The 17,018-nt window shown below is 47.8% G+C and overlaps 1 protein-coding gene across 9 annotated transcripts in view; it reads left to right on the top strand.

The window, feature by feature from the left end:
• The window catches only part of kug (FAT atypical cadherin kugelei), an 811,192-nt gene that overhangs the window by 273,943 nt on the left and 520,231 nt on the right, over positions 1–17,018 (top strand). For all 9 annotated transcript variants that reach the window (XM_076520745.1, XM_076520740.1, XM_076520743.1 and 6 more), the window contains exon 2: positions 15,461–16,410. In XM_076520745.1, the coding sequence (XP_076376860.1) occupies positions 15,581–16,410 (830 nt within the window). In that variant the 5' untranslated portion in view covers positions 15,461–15,580. The remainder of the gene's footprint in view (positions 1–15,460; positions 16,411–17,018) is intronic.

The following is a 17,018-nucleotide window of genomic DNA, read 5'->3' as shown; positions in this document are numbered from 1 at the left end:
TTTACCGTCGTTCTTAATCTCTGTCGAATTATAGAGCGAATCGTTTTGCTTACGAGTTGCCTTTTTACGAAGCCGATTGTATTTGTAGAACATATTTGGATAAGATGCAATTCTGACTTTGGAAGTCTGCATGATATCGACGCTCTACTTTATGTCAGTTATGTCAGTTCTCCTATCTGCGATCGGTGCACACAACTTTCACGTTGCATAAAGTTCCACAGTCTAGCAATCGGTATGACTAAATATACAAGGTGTCCCAAAATTATGGTATTTCCGGGAAATATGGGGTTCCTGAGATCATTCGAAGTAACTTTTTCCTTTACGAAAATGTTCTCCGAGGCTTCGTTTACGAGTTATTAACGAAAAACACTGACCAATGAGGAGCGAGCTCGGCTAGCGCGAGGCGGCCAAGCCTAGTTCCATTCATTGGCTCGCCCGTCACGCGCCAGCCGATCTCGCCTCTCATTGGTCACCGTTTTTCGTTAATAACTCGTTAACGAAGCCTCGTAGAACATTTTCGCTAAGGAAAAAGTTACTTCAAATGATCTCACGAACCCCTCAGTTCCCGAAAATACAATAATTTTAGAATACTATGCGTAAATAAATCAGCCAGCTGGTTAATAAGGATATTTGATATCCTTTATTAAAATTGTACATTTTTTAAAAGTGTTCCAATCGAACCAAACACGAAGAAAATCAAACGTATACGCTACACTTACGCTAACTGAACAATTACAGTAATAAATCGAGTAACACAGAGCTTCCAAAATCCAGCAAGCAAACAAATAATTTCCGATGGAATCTAAACAGCATCGGTTTGGCGAACAGAGAGTTCAGATCCAGCACACAGACACTGGAACAAATGAAAGATTCAGCGGCCTTCTCATCCGCTATCGACCGAGCTGTTGACAAGAACGGCGCCGGAAGTATTAAAGTTTTCCTATTCCGTTTATTGTGTCCCGGGCTATTCGGCCGGAGTGGGGCATCGTACCGTGGAAGTTGCAGGCGGCGGCGTTGAGAATGGCCTTAGCACGCGAGACGATCCTATTCCGACGGGGAGGACGCAGACTTTCCGCGACATCGAACGCGTTATCGGGCCACCCTTTCGTATATTCATTATCTCCGGCCGGCTTTGTCGACGTCGGCCGACACTTCGATCCGGTTGCCGCGTCTGGGAGAGCGCGGAGAGACGTCATTTTCTGTATTTCCATCGAGGCGAGAAGCGCCGCGGCGGAGGCGCGCCGCCGCCGCCGACGACTGTCTGGCTGGATAATTAAACGGAACGGGCTGACCTCCTTCCGATCCCCGAGCAACCTGAAACAATCGTCTGCGAGCAACGTCGAACGCATTGTGCTAGTTTTATCTCATCTGCCGGTAATATGGGAACGGTGACGGCCTCCGGTATCACGGAGTCCCCGACGGCTCAGAAAACCTTTTCACGCACTGGCCGATGCACAATGCGGTCTCGCCTGTGCAACACCTCGAGCCTGCATCCTCTCCGACGCGACCAAATACATATTTACGCCGCCAATTAACCTCTGAACCATCGATTCTTCTTCGTCCGTTTCTTCGTGCGATAATGCGCGCGATCGTTTCGACTCGAGCTATCTCTTGTTCGCGCCTTTCGGATTCTGTTCACGGGGCGTAACAACGCGAAATCTCGGGCCACCGAAAGAACGGCGAAGAGAACGAACGAAGCAAATTGCTAGAACATGATTCCAACGATACCGGAGGAAAACGCGTGGCTCGCGCTTGGCCCTCCGCGCGGTCCGCCGACGGGTGCGTTAACCCTTTCGGTACAAATGTCGGATATATATTATATATATTATTATATTATAGTATAGCAATAACTTATTCTGCGCAGATGTTATTCTATCCTTTAAAATTAGGATAAAATTCTAATCTCTTGTCAGCAATATTTTGAGCATTCGAGTGAATTTAGACGCGCGATAAGCATCAATGTTCCTTTCCCTTCTAAGAAATTATTGCAATCGAAAAATTTCTAATCGCAGTAACTGCGAATAACATGACATGTCGAGGGGTTAAGCACAGTTTAATACTTAACGCTTGAGAAAATCTTCGTACAAAAGTGGACCGACCCTCTGTGCTATGCGCGCATTTACGGCGCGGCACCCCGTACAGTGGGAGTGTCACGGCGGACAGCGCGCTCGTACCGAAAGGGTTAACCTACCCGTCACCCAATACCGTAATCTTAACGCAATGTTGCGTCTACTCTGTTCTCCGACCTACATACGTGCTCGCTAGATTGTTTAAAATTCAACGCAATAATCGCGCGTAATTTATTTCGCGTATAAACTCGAGTTACGCGGTCTATCTAACTAAATTAAATCGGCTCTCGAGCGCAGCAACACGCGCACGGAACTTCTCCCCGTCAATTTAAATAGCGCAGCTTCTAAGAAGCGACGAACAATAGTTAGACACCGAATATACGTAACAAAAGAAACGCGACATCAGCGAATAGCCCGCAACGCGGCAGTCTCGGGGCGGCGGCTACCGAATTATGCAACAGAACGCGGAGAGGCACTCGGTTGGTTGTTGCGTCGCTTCTCAACGACTCCGCTTCGCAACAACCATAAACACGACCCGCCTACTTCGTCGCGCTCCGAAACAATACCGGGCCGATCTCATTAATTTCACCATTCAATCCTTCATCGAGGTGCCGGCGAGCGTCGTCGCGCCGGGTCCCGCACGGCACCCATTACCTGCCATAAACGGCGGGATTAATCTGCCTGTTGCAATTCCGAATACGACGCCCGTATACGCGCTGCAACCTTAAACACCTGGCAGCCCCGTAAAACCAATATTAAATCTCATTACCCGTGGCGGCGAGCCACGAAAGGTCGCGTCGCTCCGAACGTATTCGACGCGCGGAGCGGAGCCGACGCGGAGCCGAAGCCGCGAAGCGTGGGAACGAAGGGGCGAAGCTGAAATCGCACGGGAGACGACGACGACGCCGCCGCCGCGCTAACGTTGTCATCCTTGAGTCGTCCGACGGTCGCCGGCTATCCTCGCGCGTTCCAGGTACGCTCGATCTTATTTCGGTAAGGCCTTGGGACGATAATCACGGGAGCAGAGAGTCGCGTCGTGCGCGCGATCGCGCCGCGAGATACCGTCCGATAAAAACCAGCCGCGGCTTCTCCGGCGGCGTGCGAGCGGAGCCGAGTCGAGTCGAGCGGCGTCGAGCGGGGCTGTAAAGAGCCGTTTCTGCTCCGCAGAAATCCGAACGAGCATGTGGCCGATGCTAGTCAAACGCCGCCGCGGACAGATGCCGATGTAATGGCTTTTCCGGGTGCAGCGTGCAGCGAGATGAAATGGGGAAGGGGGGGGGGGGGGAGCGACGTCGCGCAGCGGGGCATTTACCCCGAAAACACGGAAAAATGTCATGTTATAAAAATATCCTCGTAACAAACAAAAATTCGTTCGCTCGTAGTCGAACGGACGTGTAGGTTATGATTTTGGATACTATATTTGTCCTTTGTGTTTAATATTTGTATTCGATATTTGTATTTAATGTTTGTGTTTGTAATTTCTATTTCATGTGTGGATATTTTTTTTGTGCGTATTTGCGTGTTAGATACAAAAGTTAGAAAACGGGTGTTTTTATTTTATTTTCTTGGCATTCGAAGGCGCGGCGGAATTTAAAAAAGCGTTTTAGTCGATGTTTAGTACACTGGTCCTTGTAGCGTCTAAAAAAAAATTCAAGTAGTTTGGTGCAGTTTCGAAAAAGTTATCGCGTTTCGGAAGGTGTACAGAAACGTTTTTGACTGACCGTATGTAATGTTTAAAATATCAAATATGTTTCTATCGCGTTTTTATTTTTTATATTTTATTTTTATATTATTTTTATTATATTATATATTATATATTATATTATTTATTATATTATATTATATTATATTATCTTATATTATATTATATTATATTATATTATATTATATTATATTATATTATATTATATTATATTATATTATATTATATTATATTATATTATATTATATTATATTATATTATATTATATTATATTATATTATATTATATTATATTATATTATATTATATTATATTATATTATATTATATTATATTTATTATATTATATTTTATTTTTATTTTTACTATCGCGAGATAAATGTCATTCATTCATTTGGAAACGACCGTTTCATTGTGACGAAGCGTTACCGTTGCCGCAACTTTTCTTGCTTGGCCACCTCCGCGGTCGGCGGCTTTTTTTTAGCGAAGCTATTTGCGACGTCGCTGCAACCGGAAATAGGGCTGGTTCGCTCTCGCGGAAGATCCATTTTTGGTGACTGCTGCCAGTCATTAATGAGATCTCGAGCTGCGTCCGCGAGCTTTCTGATTTTAGAAAAATGCGCGGCAATTACAGTTCGCGCAGTTTTCTAAATATAAACAAATTCGACGATGTTAAAAACGTATTTTCAAACGTAGTCTAAAATAACAATTTTTAATGACGTCTCGGAATCGCCACTCGAGTGCAAAGGGTTAATCGATTCAAGTTTCGTTAAAATTGGGGACGACGGTAAAGTGAAGATGAAAGCGAAATTGGAGTACGACGGGTAAAAATAAGTAGCGCGTTTCGACAAAAATCTGCGCCGACAGTTTGAGAACGATTGAATGGATGAATGCGTTGCAGTCGCCGAAACAGCCCCGGCCTACGCACAGTTCCAAGAAAGGTCTAATTCAATCCCGTGTATGCGTGTGTCATTCGCTTTCTCCATCCTGTGTCCCACGGTGACGAACGCTGAACGGACGTCGAGAGGAACGCTCTTCGAGGAATATCCTAAGTCCGCGTTCCTTTGCACGACGTGCCGCGGCTTTTGTCTTAAAACGCCCTTGCTTTAATTCCGCCCTCCCTTGTGCGTCTCCCCCTGCTCGCTATGTAAAAATCGGTTCCTTTTTTTTTATCGAGGCGTGTCTAATTACTCGAACGATCGTTCGGGTTGCGCTCGAACCGATCGTGGACAGCTTAAATGGTAGGAAGACGTTCGTGGACAGACAAAAGCTAATTTTTCATCGGCTAAGAATAACGTTTTTTCGGTTATCGTTTTAACGATTAAAAATATCGCGTTTACCGAAGGAGGTGTCCATTCACATTACTTTTCTGCTCCTACGCGTAATTTTATTTCCAGCATCGAATAGAGGCGCCTTCCGAGATTATTTGTCCTTCGAACAGGCTACAATAATTTAGCTGCCATTTTGATAACCGGTAAGAATTGCTAGAGAAACGATTCCCAAAACGCAACCATGAATTAATCGCGGAACTCGTAAAATAGTCATCAACTGAAGAAAACATTTCGAATCGAAGCGCTTTTCGAGATTATTTGTCCTTCGAACAGGCTACAATAATTTAGCTGCCATTTAGGGGATACGTATATAAGTTAATCTGACTCGAAATAATTATTAGCACCGATTGATAACCGATAAGAATTGCTAGAGAAACGATTCCCAAAACGCAACCATGAATCAATTCGCGAAACACGTGAAATAGTAATCAACTGGTAACAGTAATCAATCAGTAAAATAGTCATCGACTAAAGGAAACACATTACAACCATGAATCAATTCGCGAAACCCGTGAAATAGTAATCAACTGGTAATAGTAATCAATCAGTAAAATAGTCATCGACTAGAGAAAACACATTGCAACCATGAATCAATCGCGAAACACGTGAAATAGTAATCAACTGGTAATAGTAACCAATCAGTAAAATAGTCATCGACTAAAGGAAACACATTACAACCATGAATCAATTCGCGAAACCCGTGAAATAGTAATCAACTGGTAATAGTAATCAATCAGTAAAATAGTCATCGACTAGAGAAAACACATTGCAACCATGAATCAATCGCGAAACACGTGAAATAGTAATCAACTGGTAATAGTAACCAATCAGTAAAATAGTCATCGACTAAAGGAAACACATTACAGTCGGGAGAACTTGTTGCACGTATCAAGAGCTGGCAAACGGCAAAAGAATTCGGTCGCAATAATTTCCGAAGGATCATCGGAGCAACTCCGATCGCAGCCAACCAAAGGCAACCGAAGAAACTGCATACCGCGCAGCATCCCGCGGCAAATCGATTAAAACAATCGACTATTAAGACGCTCGGAACGGGTACGATCGATGGGTGCGTCCGTCCTTGCACGCTACACGCGTGTGTCAGTACGAATATCGTCGGTTCGGCTGACAGTGTCAGCACGTTAATCCGACAACGTCACCGTGTACATCGACAGCTCGATATACCGGTGTTCACCTGTTAATCGGATTTACCGCGAGCCACGCTTACGACTCGTGAAAAATCGTCGGTGTACAGGGAAAATGTGGGTATTACTGCGGACGTCCCAAATACTGCGGTTACTTTATGAAAGTAATCGAATGTAATATATAGCGTATAATCTTCCGAAAATGAATCAATCATAATTGTTTATACGTTTGATAATTGATAATTTATGATATGCAAGTAACAGCGATCGCGGTTTTAATTTATTTATCGACTTTGACTTGAATTTCGTTAATTTACTTTATTTATTTATTTCAATATTCGGAAGCTTATGAACTAACGTTGAGTCTTGTAAAATTCTCGTAACGGCAGCTGTGAACGCTGATTCGAAAGGTAATTAATAATAAGCTATTTATTTTAGCGTTACTTTTAGATAAAGTAATCGTTACTTTGCTAAAAAAAAAATCTACCTACACTGTCGCTATCATCTGTCCTCAAATATTATTTACCATCACAATATCTGGCGCATAGTTTTTTACTACGTGTGTACATTACTGCAACGCTTTACCGAACCGCGCAACTTAACCTATACTCCGCAGTTCTCGATGAACCGGTGCGAACACGCACCATATATATATATATATATTGAGAAAAGTAACTGTTTAAATTGCAGAATAATAGGTGTAGCTCGAGTTGTTAATTTATTGACGCAAAAGGTCTTATTTTCTCTATCAAAGTTTCTCCTTCGTTCAGAAACCGCAGTAATGCCTACACTCGCCCTATATCGGCACGGTCCCTGTTCTTACGGGTCCCTCGTTCTGTCGCAGCTATCGCGTTTCGCAGATAAAAAAGGTAAAGTCGGTCGGGGCAACGATGGACGACGGTCGTCGTCGAAACTGGAAAAATTAATTCTGCCGCCGCCGTCGTCGTCGTCCCTCCCCCGCACACCCCCTCGCCGGTCGTTCCGCAAACGAATGCGATCGCTCGTATTGTCCGGCTAAAATACCGACGGCGGTCCCGACCCGCATCGCTTTCATTCGTTTTCAGCGACGCGGCTCTAACAATTCTTCTTACACGGTCTCCCGAACGGAAATCGACCGAATTCTCGCGACTTCCTTCCCTTCCGCCTTCGCCGTGAACAGCCTTTCCGTGCTTCGGTTCCTTCGACAGGCCGACCCCCCTCCTCCCCCCCCGTGCCCGTGGAAACGAGCCAGACTCCGGCCAATAAATTATTCCTACAATTTAATAATAAGCCGACACGAACCGGCCGAATCGAAAGTTCAATGCTCCTTCCACCTGGCTGCGACCGGCCGTTCGATTTTGTCGCGATATTTTTACGTACCGGTCAAAGGTCCCGCTGTGACGCCCGTTTCTACGGTTTTAGCCGGCGCGGCCTCCAACTTCCGTCTAATTAGGACGCCGCCGATACCTGGTTGGAACCGGTCGCCCGGTTCTCGTTCTTTCGTACGGCACGCCGCGCCGTGAAAATTTTATTTTACGACTTCCTGCCTGTCTGGCCGACTACCTGTGTGTGTGTGTATGACGTCTCATTGTCGTTGCTGGGTAAATGCTCTCATTGTCCCGGCTCCGGTCGCCGTCTTGAATTTCTCGGCTTGCAAAACCTGGCTTAACCCTAACTCGGCCGCACACTCGTTACTTCGGCGGCGCTTGTTTTTCTGCCGGAACACATTGCTAGATGTAATATTGTTGCGAATCGCTCCGTTTGACTCGCGTCGCGGCATTTTATTTACAATATTATAACACAACTCGATGCAATTACAATTCAGATCTTTCGATTTGAAATGTTGCTCGTTCGATGGTACGATCTCGACTCTTCGATTGTCCTTTGGTAACACGCTTCCGTGGCAACCCCTATCTTCTATTATTCTTTAAAAAATAATAGGAATAATAACAAGGAATAATGAAAATAATTTATTATTCTTTTCACAACAGGGCAGTTTCACGTTACAGCGACTTACAGGTTCTTCGTCAGTCTTATCGAAACGGTGAGCTGGAAAGCGGACAGTGTCTTTGCTTCCATAAAATTTCGTTCAATTTTTACGACGAGAAGTTAATGGTCAACGCGGTGACTGCGGCGCCAATGCGCACAAAAGACGCGCAAATTTGGAACAACTTGTTTAACGATATGACGATAGAAAGACGTTGAACGTAATCCTGTCGCATCTCTCATACATCCTAATCAAGATTGGCGATAAAAAGTAATATTCAGGTATGATAAACAAATTCTGTCGGTCCAGTGGAAGACATTCCATCGCTCTTCAAAATAATTTTCATATTAAATTAATTTATATCTAAAAAAAGAAATCGTTAAAAGCGCGACTGCTGTTTCGGTCATATACAGTAATGTCTCCCTAATTGACGCTCAGATTGCGCACAAAAATGGACAATTCTGAGAAGAGGAGATACGATTATTCGAGCCTTCTAGCTCGTTTTAATAATTGTTGACAATTCGTGACTGTAAAGATGAACCGCAAGGATCGAGAATAATCGTATCTCCTCTCCCTAAATTGTCCATTTTTGTGGACAATCTAAACGTCAATTAGAGAGACATTACTGTAAAATTTACGTACCAAGTAGAGGAACTACAGTAATGTCTCCCTAATTGACGCACAGATTGTGCACAAAAATGGACAATTTGGAAAGAGAAGATACAATTATTCGAGCCTTGTAGCTCTTTTTTTATAGTTATTGACAATCGATAACCATAAAAAACTAGCCACAAGGCTCTAACAATCGTATCTCCTCTTCCAAAATTGGTCATTTTTGAGGACAATTTAAGCATCAATGAAACAAACATTACTGTATTTCGTACGTAGAATTAAATCAGCTTCGCATGCAGTGACTTCAGAAATCGCTGATCGCTGATCAGAGACAAAATAGTCGAAGATTCGAGGTCTCGACTCTCCGTTCGCAATCGACGGTAGCCAGTCGATAGTCCGGGGTAATCGGTGATCGCCTCCTCGAAACCAGAACCAGTTGACACGTCCGTTTACGCCGCGTGTCGAAACATACGGCGGCCACCGAGCTCGGGGACCATTCGGTAAGATAGTCTCAAGGAAGAAGGCTGGTTCAAGGTTGGACTCTGGCGCAGAGGACGCGGCGTCGTGTGCCGGGAACGAAACGCGCGAATGTTCGTCGGCGCCAACCAGGCGCGCAAGCATCTCGCTCGGCAGGTACCCGCTCGCATGTTCCTCGCACGGAAATTGCGGCGTGCTCGAGAACACGTTGCGTCGTTTACACCGTTTCTTATTGCGCCGGGTTACAGTGGTTCGATGCTGAGATTTAACCGTTTAGATTCAAGCCCCGATCTTGACCCCGGAGACTAAGCGCGAGACGAAAGAACGCTTTTCTTCGCGAAATAAAAATGATTTCCGTTTCTGTGAAATGGTAGTGACAATAATTATTCTTCTTTATTTCGCGAGCTTCGTAAGCTCTTTTATGGTACAGGACGCCACATTTACAATGTAAAAATACTTTCGGACGAAATTTTCAGGTACGCTTCTTTATCGAAGCATATACTATAATTAAAAAAAAGAAAAAAGAGAAGTATATATCATAACAGATCGTACGAAGTTTAAATAAATCCAGTTTTGGCATTGTTATAAAACAGTGTGCACGAGTCGCGTTTAGGTCTCGGTAATTTTAATGTTAATTAATTCGCAATTTTAACCATCCTAGTTGCACAATTTTGAGAATAACTCAGTGCAACTCAAGCACCTTCGCAATCTCGTGACTCTAGCGATGTTCTTCTGCTTTTATCAATATAAAAGAGTTCGATGTCACGTAAAAACTCGGGGTGGCACTTCCAGTTTAAAACGTGCCGATGCGAGCATACAATCTGTTATACCATTTATGGCATCGAATCTGAGAAAAAGCAGATCCGCGATGGTTCTCCCGTGCTCGAGCCTGAACCTTATACTAAGCTAAGAATAGGATCGCAGTCGCGCGAAAGAGGAGACACGGGTTCCTTTCTAATCGGCGAGGAAATCGGCAGTTTGCGCGAAGATCCGCAATCTGTTCGTTAGTTACTCCGACAGGAATTTCCTCAGAATTTTTCGTCTCGTTCCACGTGTTTGGCTCTCGTTAATTTACACGTTGGGAACGAGCGAGAAGTACGTTTAGCCGGGTTTCTATGAATTTTATTTGCGATGAAAATAGTCGTGTAAACTCGACGATCCAGATGTACGTGCCTTTTCGAGACCGAGCTCACTGTCCGCAGCTTCCACGGTCGTTTATTAGAACGTCCACGTTAATGAATAGCGGGAAGTACAAGATCCGAGATCGCTGTCGCTATTCGAGGCAAGCTAAACGGGATCCTCTCCGCGAGGCGCGTATTAGAAAAGCTCGATAAGTATCTGGCATGTAGCAAAGTGATCGTAAAGTTCTCCGGATTCCGTTCGAACTGATTCCAGATCCCCCTTAACATAGCTTAGGCCGTTTTAATGCTTCGGACGATCTCCGCGGCGTTTCGATCCCTCCGGATCGCTTTAGCGGCCCGAGCAGAATCCGCGCCGCGATCGTTACGGGGCCTAAAAGTCGCATCTCGGTTTGTCGTAATAACTGTACCGATAATCCCGGCCATTTTACGCCTTGCAAGGAACCTTCTCTCTCTCTTCGTCTCTCTTCGATTCTCTAGATACCCCCCTCTTCCCCTCTCTCGACAGCGCCGGCGCGCAGCCGCGCCCGGACGGAAGGAGAAAACGATTCGCGATAATTAGCCGGTTTATCTCGAACGGTTTTTCCGCGGCCGGACCCCTAAGCACACCGTTAGCGGCGCCGATTCTTCGGTCCCGAGCTAAACGAACGCAGTCCCGAGACGCGCAGCTAGTTAGCGGCCACCTGAACACCTGTTAGAGAAACGAGATGGAGGCTAAGGAGAGGCCTGGGCCGCGGCGCTTGGCCGTCCGCCTCGCCGTAACCCGGAATCGCTTCTGGTTAAAGTCGTAGTAATTGATTACATGATTAGTTAGAGCCGGATGGCGTAAAAATAACGTCGGCCTCTTTTTGCATTATTTACCCCGCGTTCGTTCACTCGCGGACGAGAAGATGGGCCTGCGAAGTGATTTATTTCAGCGGAAGCAGCCGCGCGGCAAGAAGCTTCTACGAGGTGACGGCCTATCCGCGGCGGATTCCGGGTAATTTAATCGTCTCCGCGTCCGCGGCGTTGCGCAGTTACGCGAAATTTTATCGCGATTTTATAGACAGCGGCTGGCGAGGCCGCGCTCGGACGGTAAATATCCGATTTTCCGATGAGTTATCGATACTTAAGCTGTCGCGATCGCGCGAAGATGAAGGATAGCCGAGAGGAGGATGCACCGCTGCACTCGTCTCTCGTTGCTTCGAGCCTACTTTCACGACTCATTCTTCATCGTATCTCAGAGCGTGTCCATTTCTTTCAACGTACTCTTTACGGCGTTCCGTCCGAACGCGTTAGTTTTTCCACGGGCTTCGCGCGAAAATTGAAATCGATTGTTCGGAATCTCGACGTTCGAACATTGTTGCGCGCGGCGCAAACAGTAGCGCAAAGGTGGTTGGATGGAGACGAAATGATAGTCCGACGTCGTGACGCGTACAAAATTGAAGCAGAGCTTGGTATGGGCGCGAGGGCGCAGAACAAAACTTATGATTGCTACCTCCCAGGGGAGTGTTAACGAAATCGTCGTTAACAAATGTGCGGCAGTATACAGGATGTCCGAAAACACGCAGTCCGAAAGTGGCGGGTTCCTCGGGTCATTTGAAGCAACTTTTTCCTTTACAAAAATTTTCTCCGAGGCAGCGTTAACGAGTTATCGACGAAAAACAGTGACCAATGAGAGACGAGCTCGGCTGTCGCGAGGCGACCGAGCCAATGAGCGGAACTGGGCTTCGACCGCTCGTTGACTCGATCGCCTCGCGCCATCTAATCCTCGCCTCTTATTGGTCACTGTTTTTCGTGAATAACTCGTAAACGAAGCTGCGGATCGCGTTTTCGCAAAGGAAAAAGTTACTTCAAATGACCTCAGGAACACCCCATTTCCGGATTTCGAGACATCTTTGAGACACCCCGTATATCTATCCAAGTCTGTCTAAGCCTATCTAAGTCTGTCTAAACCTGTCTAAGTCTATCCAAGTCTGTCCAAGTCCATTTAAGTCTATCCAATAGCCATCTTCGTCTTCGAAGCTTCGAAGCAATCGACATAACACTTCGCTTCGATTTATCGCAAACGAATGCGCTTTATAAACCGGCGATGTTCTAGAAACGGATCGTAGCCTACGAAAATCGGTTTCGCGGCCGAGATCGAACTTTATCCCTGGATCCCCGAAGTCACCGCAGCGCGGGTGATCCGCTCGATCGTCGGAGCCGTACGAAGTGTTAAAGCCGAGTTATCCTTGGCGACAGCCATCCAGCGAGACTTCCGCTCGATGAAGCGTGATCGGCTCGGCACTTACGCGAAGAGGCTAAGGAAGGGCTATTGACAGACCCGGCAGAGAGGGCCGGGTCCGTCCGCTAACCGCTGTACGCAACGTTAAATCGATGCGATCGGGTTATGCAACAGAAGCTGCGGCCGAGCGGCGCGAACCGTCGGCCGCAAATGATCATCCGGAAGATGACGTTTGCGAATAGATTCGCCTAAACTCGATATCGTGTTCGGGCCGCGCGTCCTCCTCTGCCCGGGACTCGTACAAACAACACTGTGACACGCTTCGCGATCGATAACAGGCCGCGCGGACCTCGACACGCGATAATTCTTCTTCCGGGCCGGCAAACAATGAAATTTACAAATTCAATATTCAACGGATAATTGATACCAATCGGGAGCGCATCGGGGGAATGAAATTTGTTTAACACGCGGAAAATAACGTTGCGATTCCTGGCGATAGCGGCGTCCATTAAGCCCGGTGAAAAGTAAATCTGTTGCTGCAGCCGGCGATACGCGATCGCGTTAAATTGTCCGCGAATGATCTTCGCGCGGGTCGGGCCGCGACGCCCGCGCGTTATTTTTCCCGCGCCGGTGTCCGCGCGCCCGTTCCGCCCGGCGATCCCCGAATTATGCTCGTTGTTACGATCCCCCAATTCTAGCGGGAGTTATAACGCAACCGTTGTCCACGGCGCGCCGCGTATTTTCGGCCCAAGCTCGTAAAAGTTATGCAACGCGGTAATCAACGCGGAGCCCGCGATTAATTCGATTTATTTCGCCGGATAACCGCTCGAAATTATTCAAGAGACGCGCGGAGGAACGCGTTCGATTTTAGCCGCTCTAGAAAACGAGGAAAACGAAGGCCGGGAAGCGACGAAATTTACTTTTCAGCCTCTGCCAGATAAACTTTAGATAACCTTTCGCCGGTTCTTGAAGGCGGATAAACAAAATCTTTGAACAAGTTTAACGATCATCGACGACAAGTTTAACAAATGGTTGTGACTATAAAGGGTTCTTCGTCTTCTATCGTTCTGTAGAAGAACGTTTACTCTCCCACTTGCTGTTTCGCGATAGAAGAATAGAATACGATTTTATCTTTTATTTGACATCTTCGACAGGCAGGCTTAGAGAGCAAGGGACCGGATGGTTGGTATAGCAATTTTTGGTACAGCAATTTTTCTGCAACTCGCGCTCAGATTGCGCACGAAAATGGACAATTTTGGAAGAGGAGATACGATTATTCGAGCCTTGCGTCTCGTTTTTATAGAAGTTGACAATCGATAGCTATAAAAACGAGCTACAAGGCTCTCGAATAATCGTATTTCCCCTCCCTAAACTGTCTATTTTTCCGCGCAATCTGAGCGCGAATTAGGGAGTACGCGAGTCCGCTGTTCGAACGTTAAATATTATCGAAAGGCACCGAAAGGATAACGCCGGGCGGTCCCGGGAATAATTGCACCTGCGTCTCGAAATCGGCGCGCACCGGATCCGCTTTTTGAGGGACTCGGCGGAACGGTTGCAGAGTTAAGTGGCCCGGGACACGCGAGTCTACTTCGGACCGTGTTTGGATTCGAAGCCGGAGCTCGGAGCGTGGCTTTCGCGGCGATCGATCGACGTCGCCGATAACAGAGAGAGGCTGGGTTCTCTCGACTCGTTCCGAGGCCCCTGGTCCTCGTCGTTGAAACAGATCGATGGCCAGCGGATCGCCGCACGCCGCCGATCGGTGGAAACGTAGCCGGCGTAGCCCCGGTTTCGAGTGCACGAGCGCCGATCGAGAGGGGTTGCTCGTGGCCGCTCGAAGATAGGCAAAATCGCGGCCGCCTGTTATCGGATCCAATGTTTCGTACTGTTATCGGACCCCGCCACTGAAACTGTCACGGTCGAAATGATCGCTGGCCCGGCTCGATCCACGGTAAACCGAGCCAACACCTGCACGAACGGTCCGGTTAATGGTGTTACGGTACGGCCGGGTCGGCAGCTTGAAATCTAGACCCGCCCTGCCCTCGTAGCTGCATGAACGATCGAACTTACAGGAGCCGGAAAGTTCCGGATTAAAGGTTCTTAGCCCCCGACCGGGTGGACATGCCCGATCTACCGGCTAGAACGCTATCGACTTCCCCTATTTTCACCTGTGCACCCTCGATAATCTCTACTCTCCGCTTCGTACTCTTCCAGGGCGCGGATCGTGTCGAGTTCCGCTCTCTACAGTAATGTCACCCTAATTCGCGCTCAGATTGCGCACAAAAATGGACGGTTTGGGGAGAGGAGATACGATTATTCGAGCCTCGGGGCTCGTTTTTATAATTGTTGACAATTCGTGAGTATCAAAACGAACCGCGAGTCACGAATAATCGTATCTCCTTTTTCGAAATCGTCCACTTTTGTGGCCAATCCGAGCGTCAATTAGAGTGACATTACTCTCTAGAGACAATTAGAGAGACATTATTCTGCGTACGGTAATTTCTCCCTAATTCGCGCTCAAATTGCGCGGAAAAATAGACAATTTCGGGAGGGGAAATACGATTATTCGAGAGCCCTGCAGCTCGTTGACTCGATCGCCTCGCGCCAGCTAATCCTCGCCTCTTATTGGTCAGTGTTCCTCGTTGATAACTCGTAAACGAAGCCTCCGATTGCATTAGGAAGAAGTTGCTTCGAATGATCCGAGGAACCCGCCATTTCCGGATTGCGAGACATTTTTTGTATAAGAACGAGACGCGAGTCTCGAATAATCGGGTACGAAAGGAGGACGGAACAACTGACCGAAGAATCTTGTCTGTTTCAGCCGGCAGCACCCCGTCGACCATAGAAGCCGGGAAAGACGAAGAAGCCCGGTCCCCTCGTTCCGCCGGGGCGAACGACGGATTCCTCCATCCAAAACCACTGACGATGAGCTAGCGACACGATGCGGAGGATGAAGCAGCTAGTGCTGCTCGCCTGGCCATGGTTGTGGCTGTGGCTGTTCGCGGCCACAGCGGGTACCCCGTCTTCCGACGCGTTCGCGTCGACGACCTTCTCCTCGTCGTCTGGCTCTGGCAGCGTCAGCAGCAGCAACACCGGAGCCAGCAGCTCCGTGACCAAACCGTTCAGCCAGCTGATCCCGACGTCGACGTTCTCCTCGGTGACCGAGGAGCTCTCTATCCCGTCCGACCACCGAGACTTCCGGTTCACCCGGCCGCTCTACAATGTCTCGATCCCGGAGAACTCGCTCGGGAAGACGTACGTGGTACCCGAGGAGCGGATGGGCATCCGGCTCGCGTCCCCGGACGAGAGCCTGGACGTCAGGTTCCGTATAATGAGCGGCGACCGGGACAAGTACTTCAAGGCCGAGGAGCGCACCGTCGGCGACTTTTGTTTCCTATTGATTCGGACTCGAACCGGGAACGTGGACGTGTTGAACCGCGAGCGGAAGGACCGCTATGTGCTCGAAGTGCGCGCCACCGCGACCCTAACCGGCAACGGTAAGAACAACAGGCCCGGCGACGTCCTCGAGGCGAACACGACCGTCGTCGTGACCATCCTGGACACGAACGACCTGAACCCGCTGTTCTATCCGACCGAGTACGAGACGACCATCACCGAGGACACGCCCCTGCACCGCAACATACTCAGGGTAATCGCCGAGGACGCCGATCTCGGGAGGAACGGCGAGATTTATTATAGCTTCGCCGAAGAGACCGATCAGTTCGCCGTTCACCCGGTCAGTGGGGTAATAACGCTCACCAGGCCGCTCAGGTAGGTCGCTACGTAATAGAATTCTCCTGTTTCGTTTGATGAGCGGACCCTCGACTCGCGCGCAACGTACCCTCGAGCCGAAGCGACCCGCTAAAACGTTTACGAGCGCTCTCTTTCTCTCTCTCTCTCTCTCTCTCTCTCTCTCTCTCTCGCTTGTTCGCTTGCTCGTTCTCTCTGTAGACATCTCGCCGGTGAATCTCCGAGCAATTTGTCCGGATCCCCGGCATGCTCCTCCTTCTTTCGGATTTTATCTTGATGCGCCCAGGGGACGCGCCGCGGCTGTTAACGCCCCAATAGCTGGTTTAACGATCTTTCTAATTTTCATACACGGTTGACCGACATACCGGTCCTCCTCCATCCTGCAGGTCGCTTCGGGTTTTGTAGCGCAGTTTACGTCCGCGCCGGATCTACGGGGTGTACCGAATGTTCTGTTAGCGTTCCGCTCGCGTCTTCGTTGTATTCCAATGTACAGAAATGGACAATTTAAGGAGAGGAGATACGATTATTCGAGCCTTACGTCTCGTTCTTATCGATCTCGAGAATCGGTAGCTATGAAAACCCTATACAACTATAAAAACTAGCCGCAAGGCTCGAATAATCGTACCTCC

Source organism: Megalopta genalis, chromosome 4, assembly GCF_051020955.1.
Source record: "Megalopta genalis isolate 19385.01 chromosome 4, iyMegGena1_principal, whole genome shotgun sequence".
NCBI lineage: Eukaryota > Metazoa > Arthropoda > Insecta > Hymenoptera > Halictidae > Megalopta > Megalopta genalis.
Note: the sequence above shows the minus strand (reverse complement) of the source record. Positions and strands in the feature narration are given on the sequence as shown.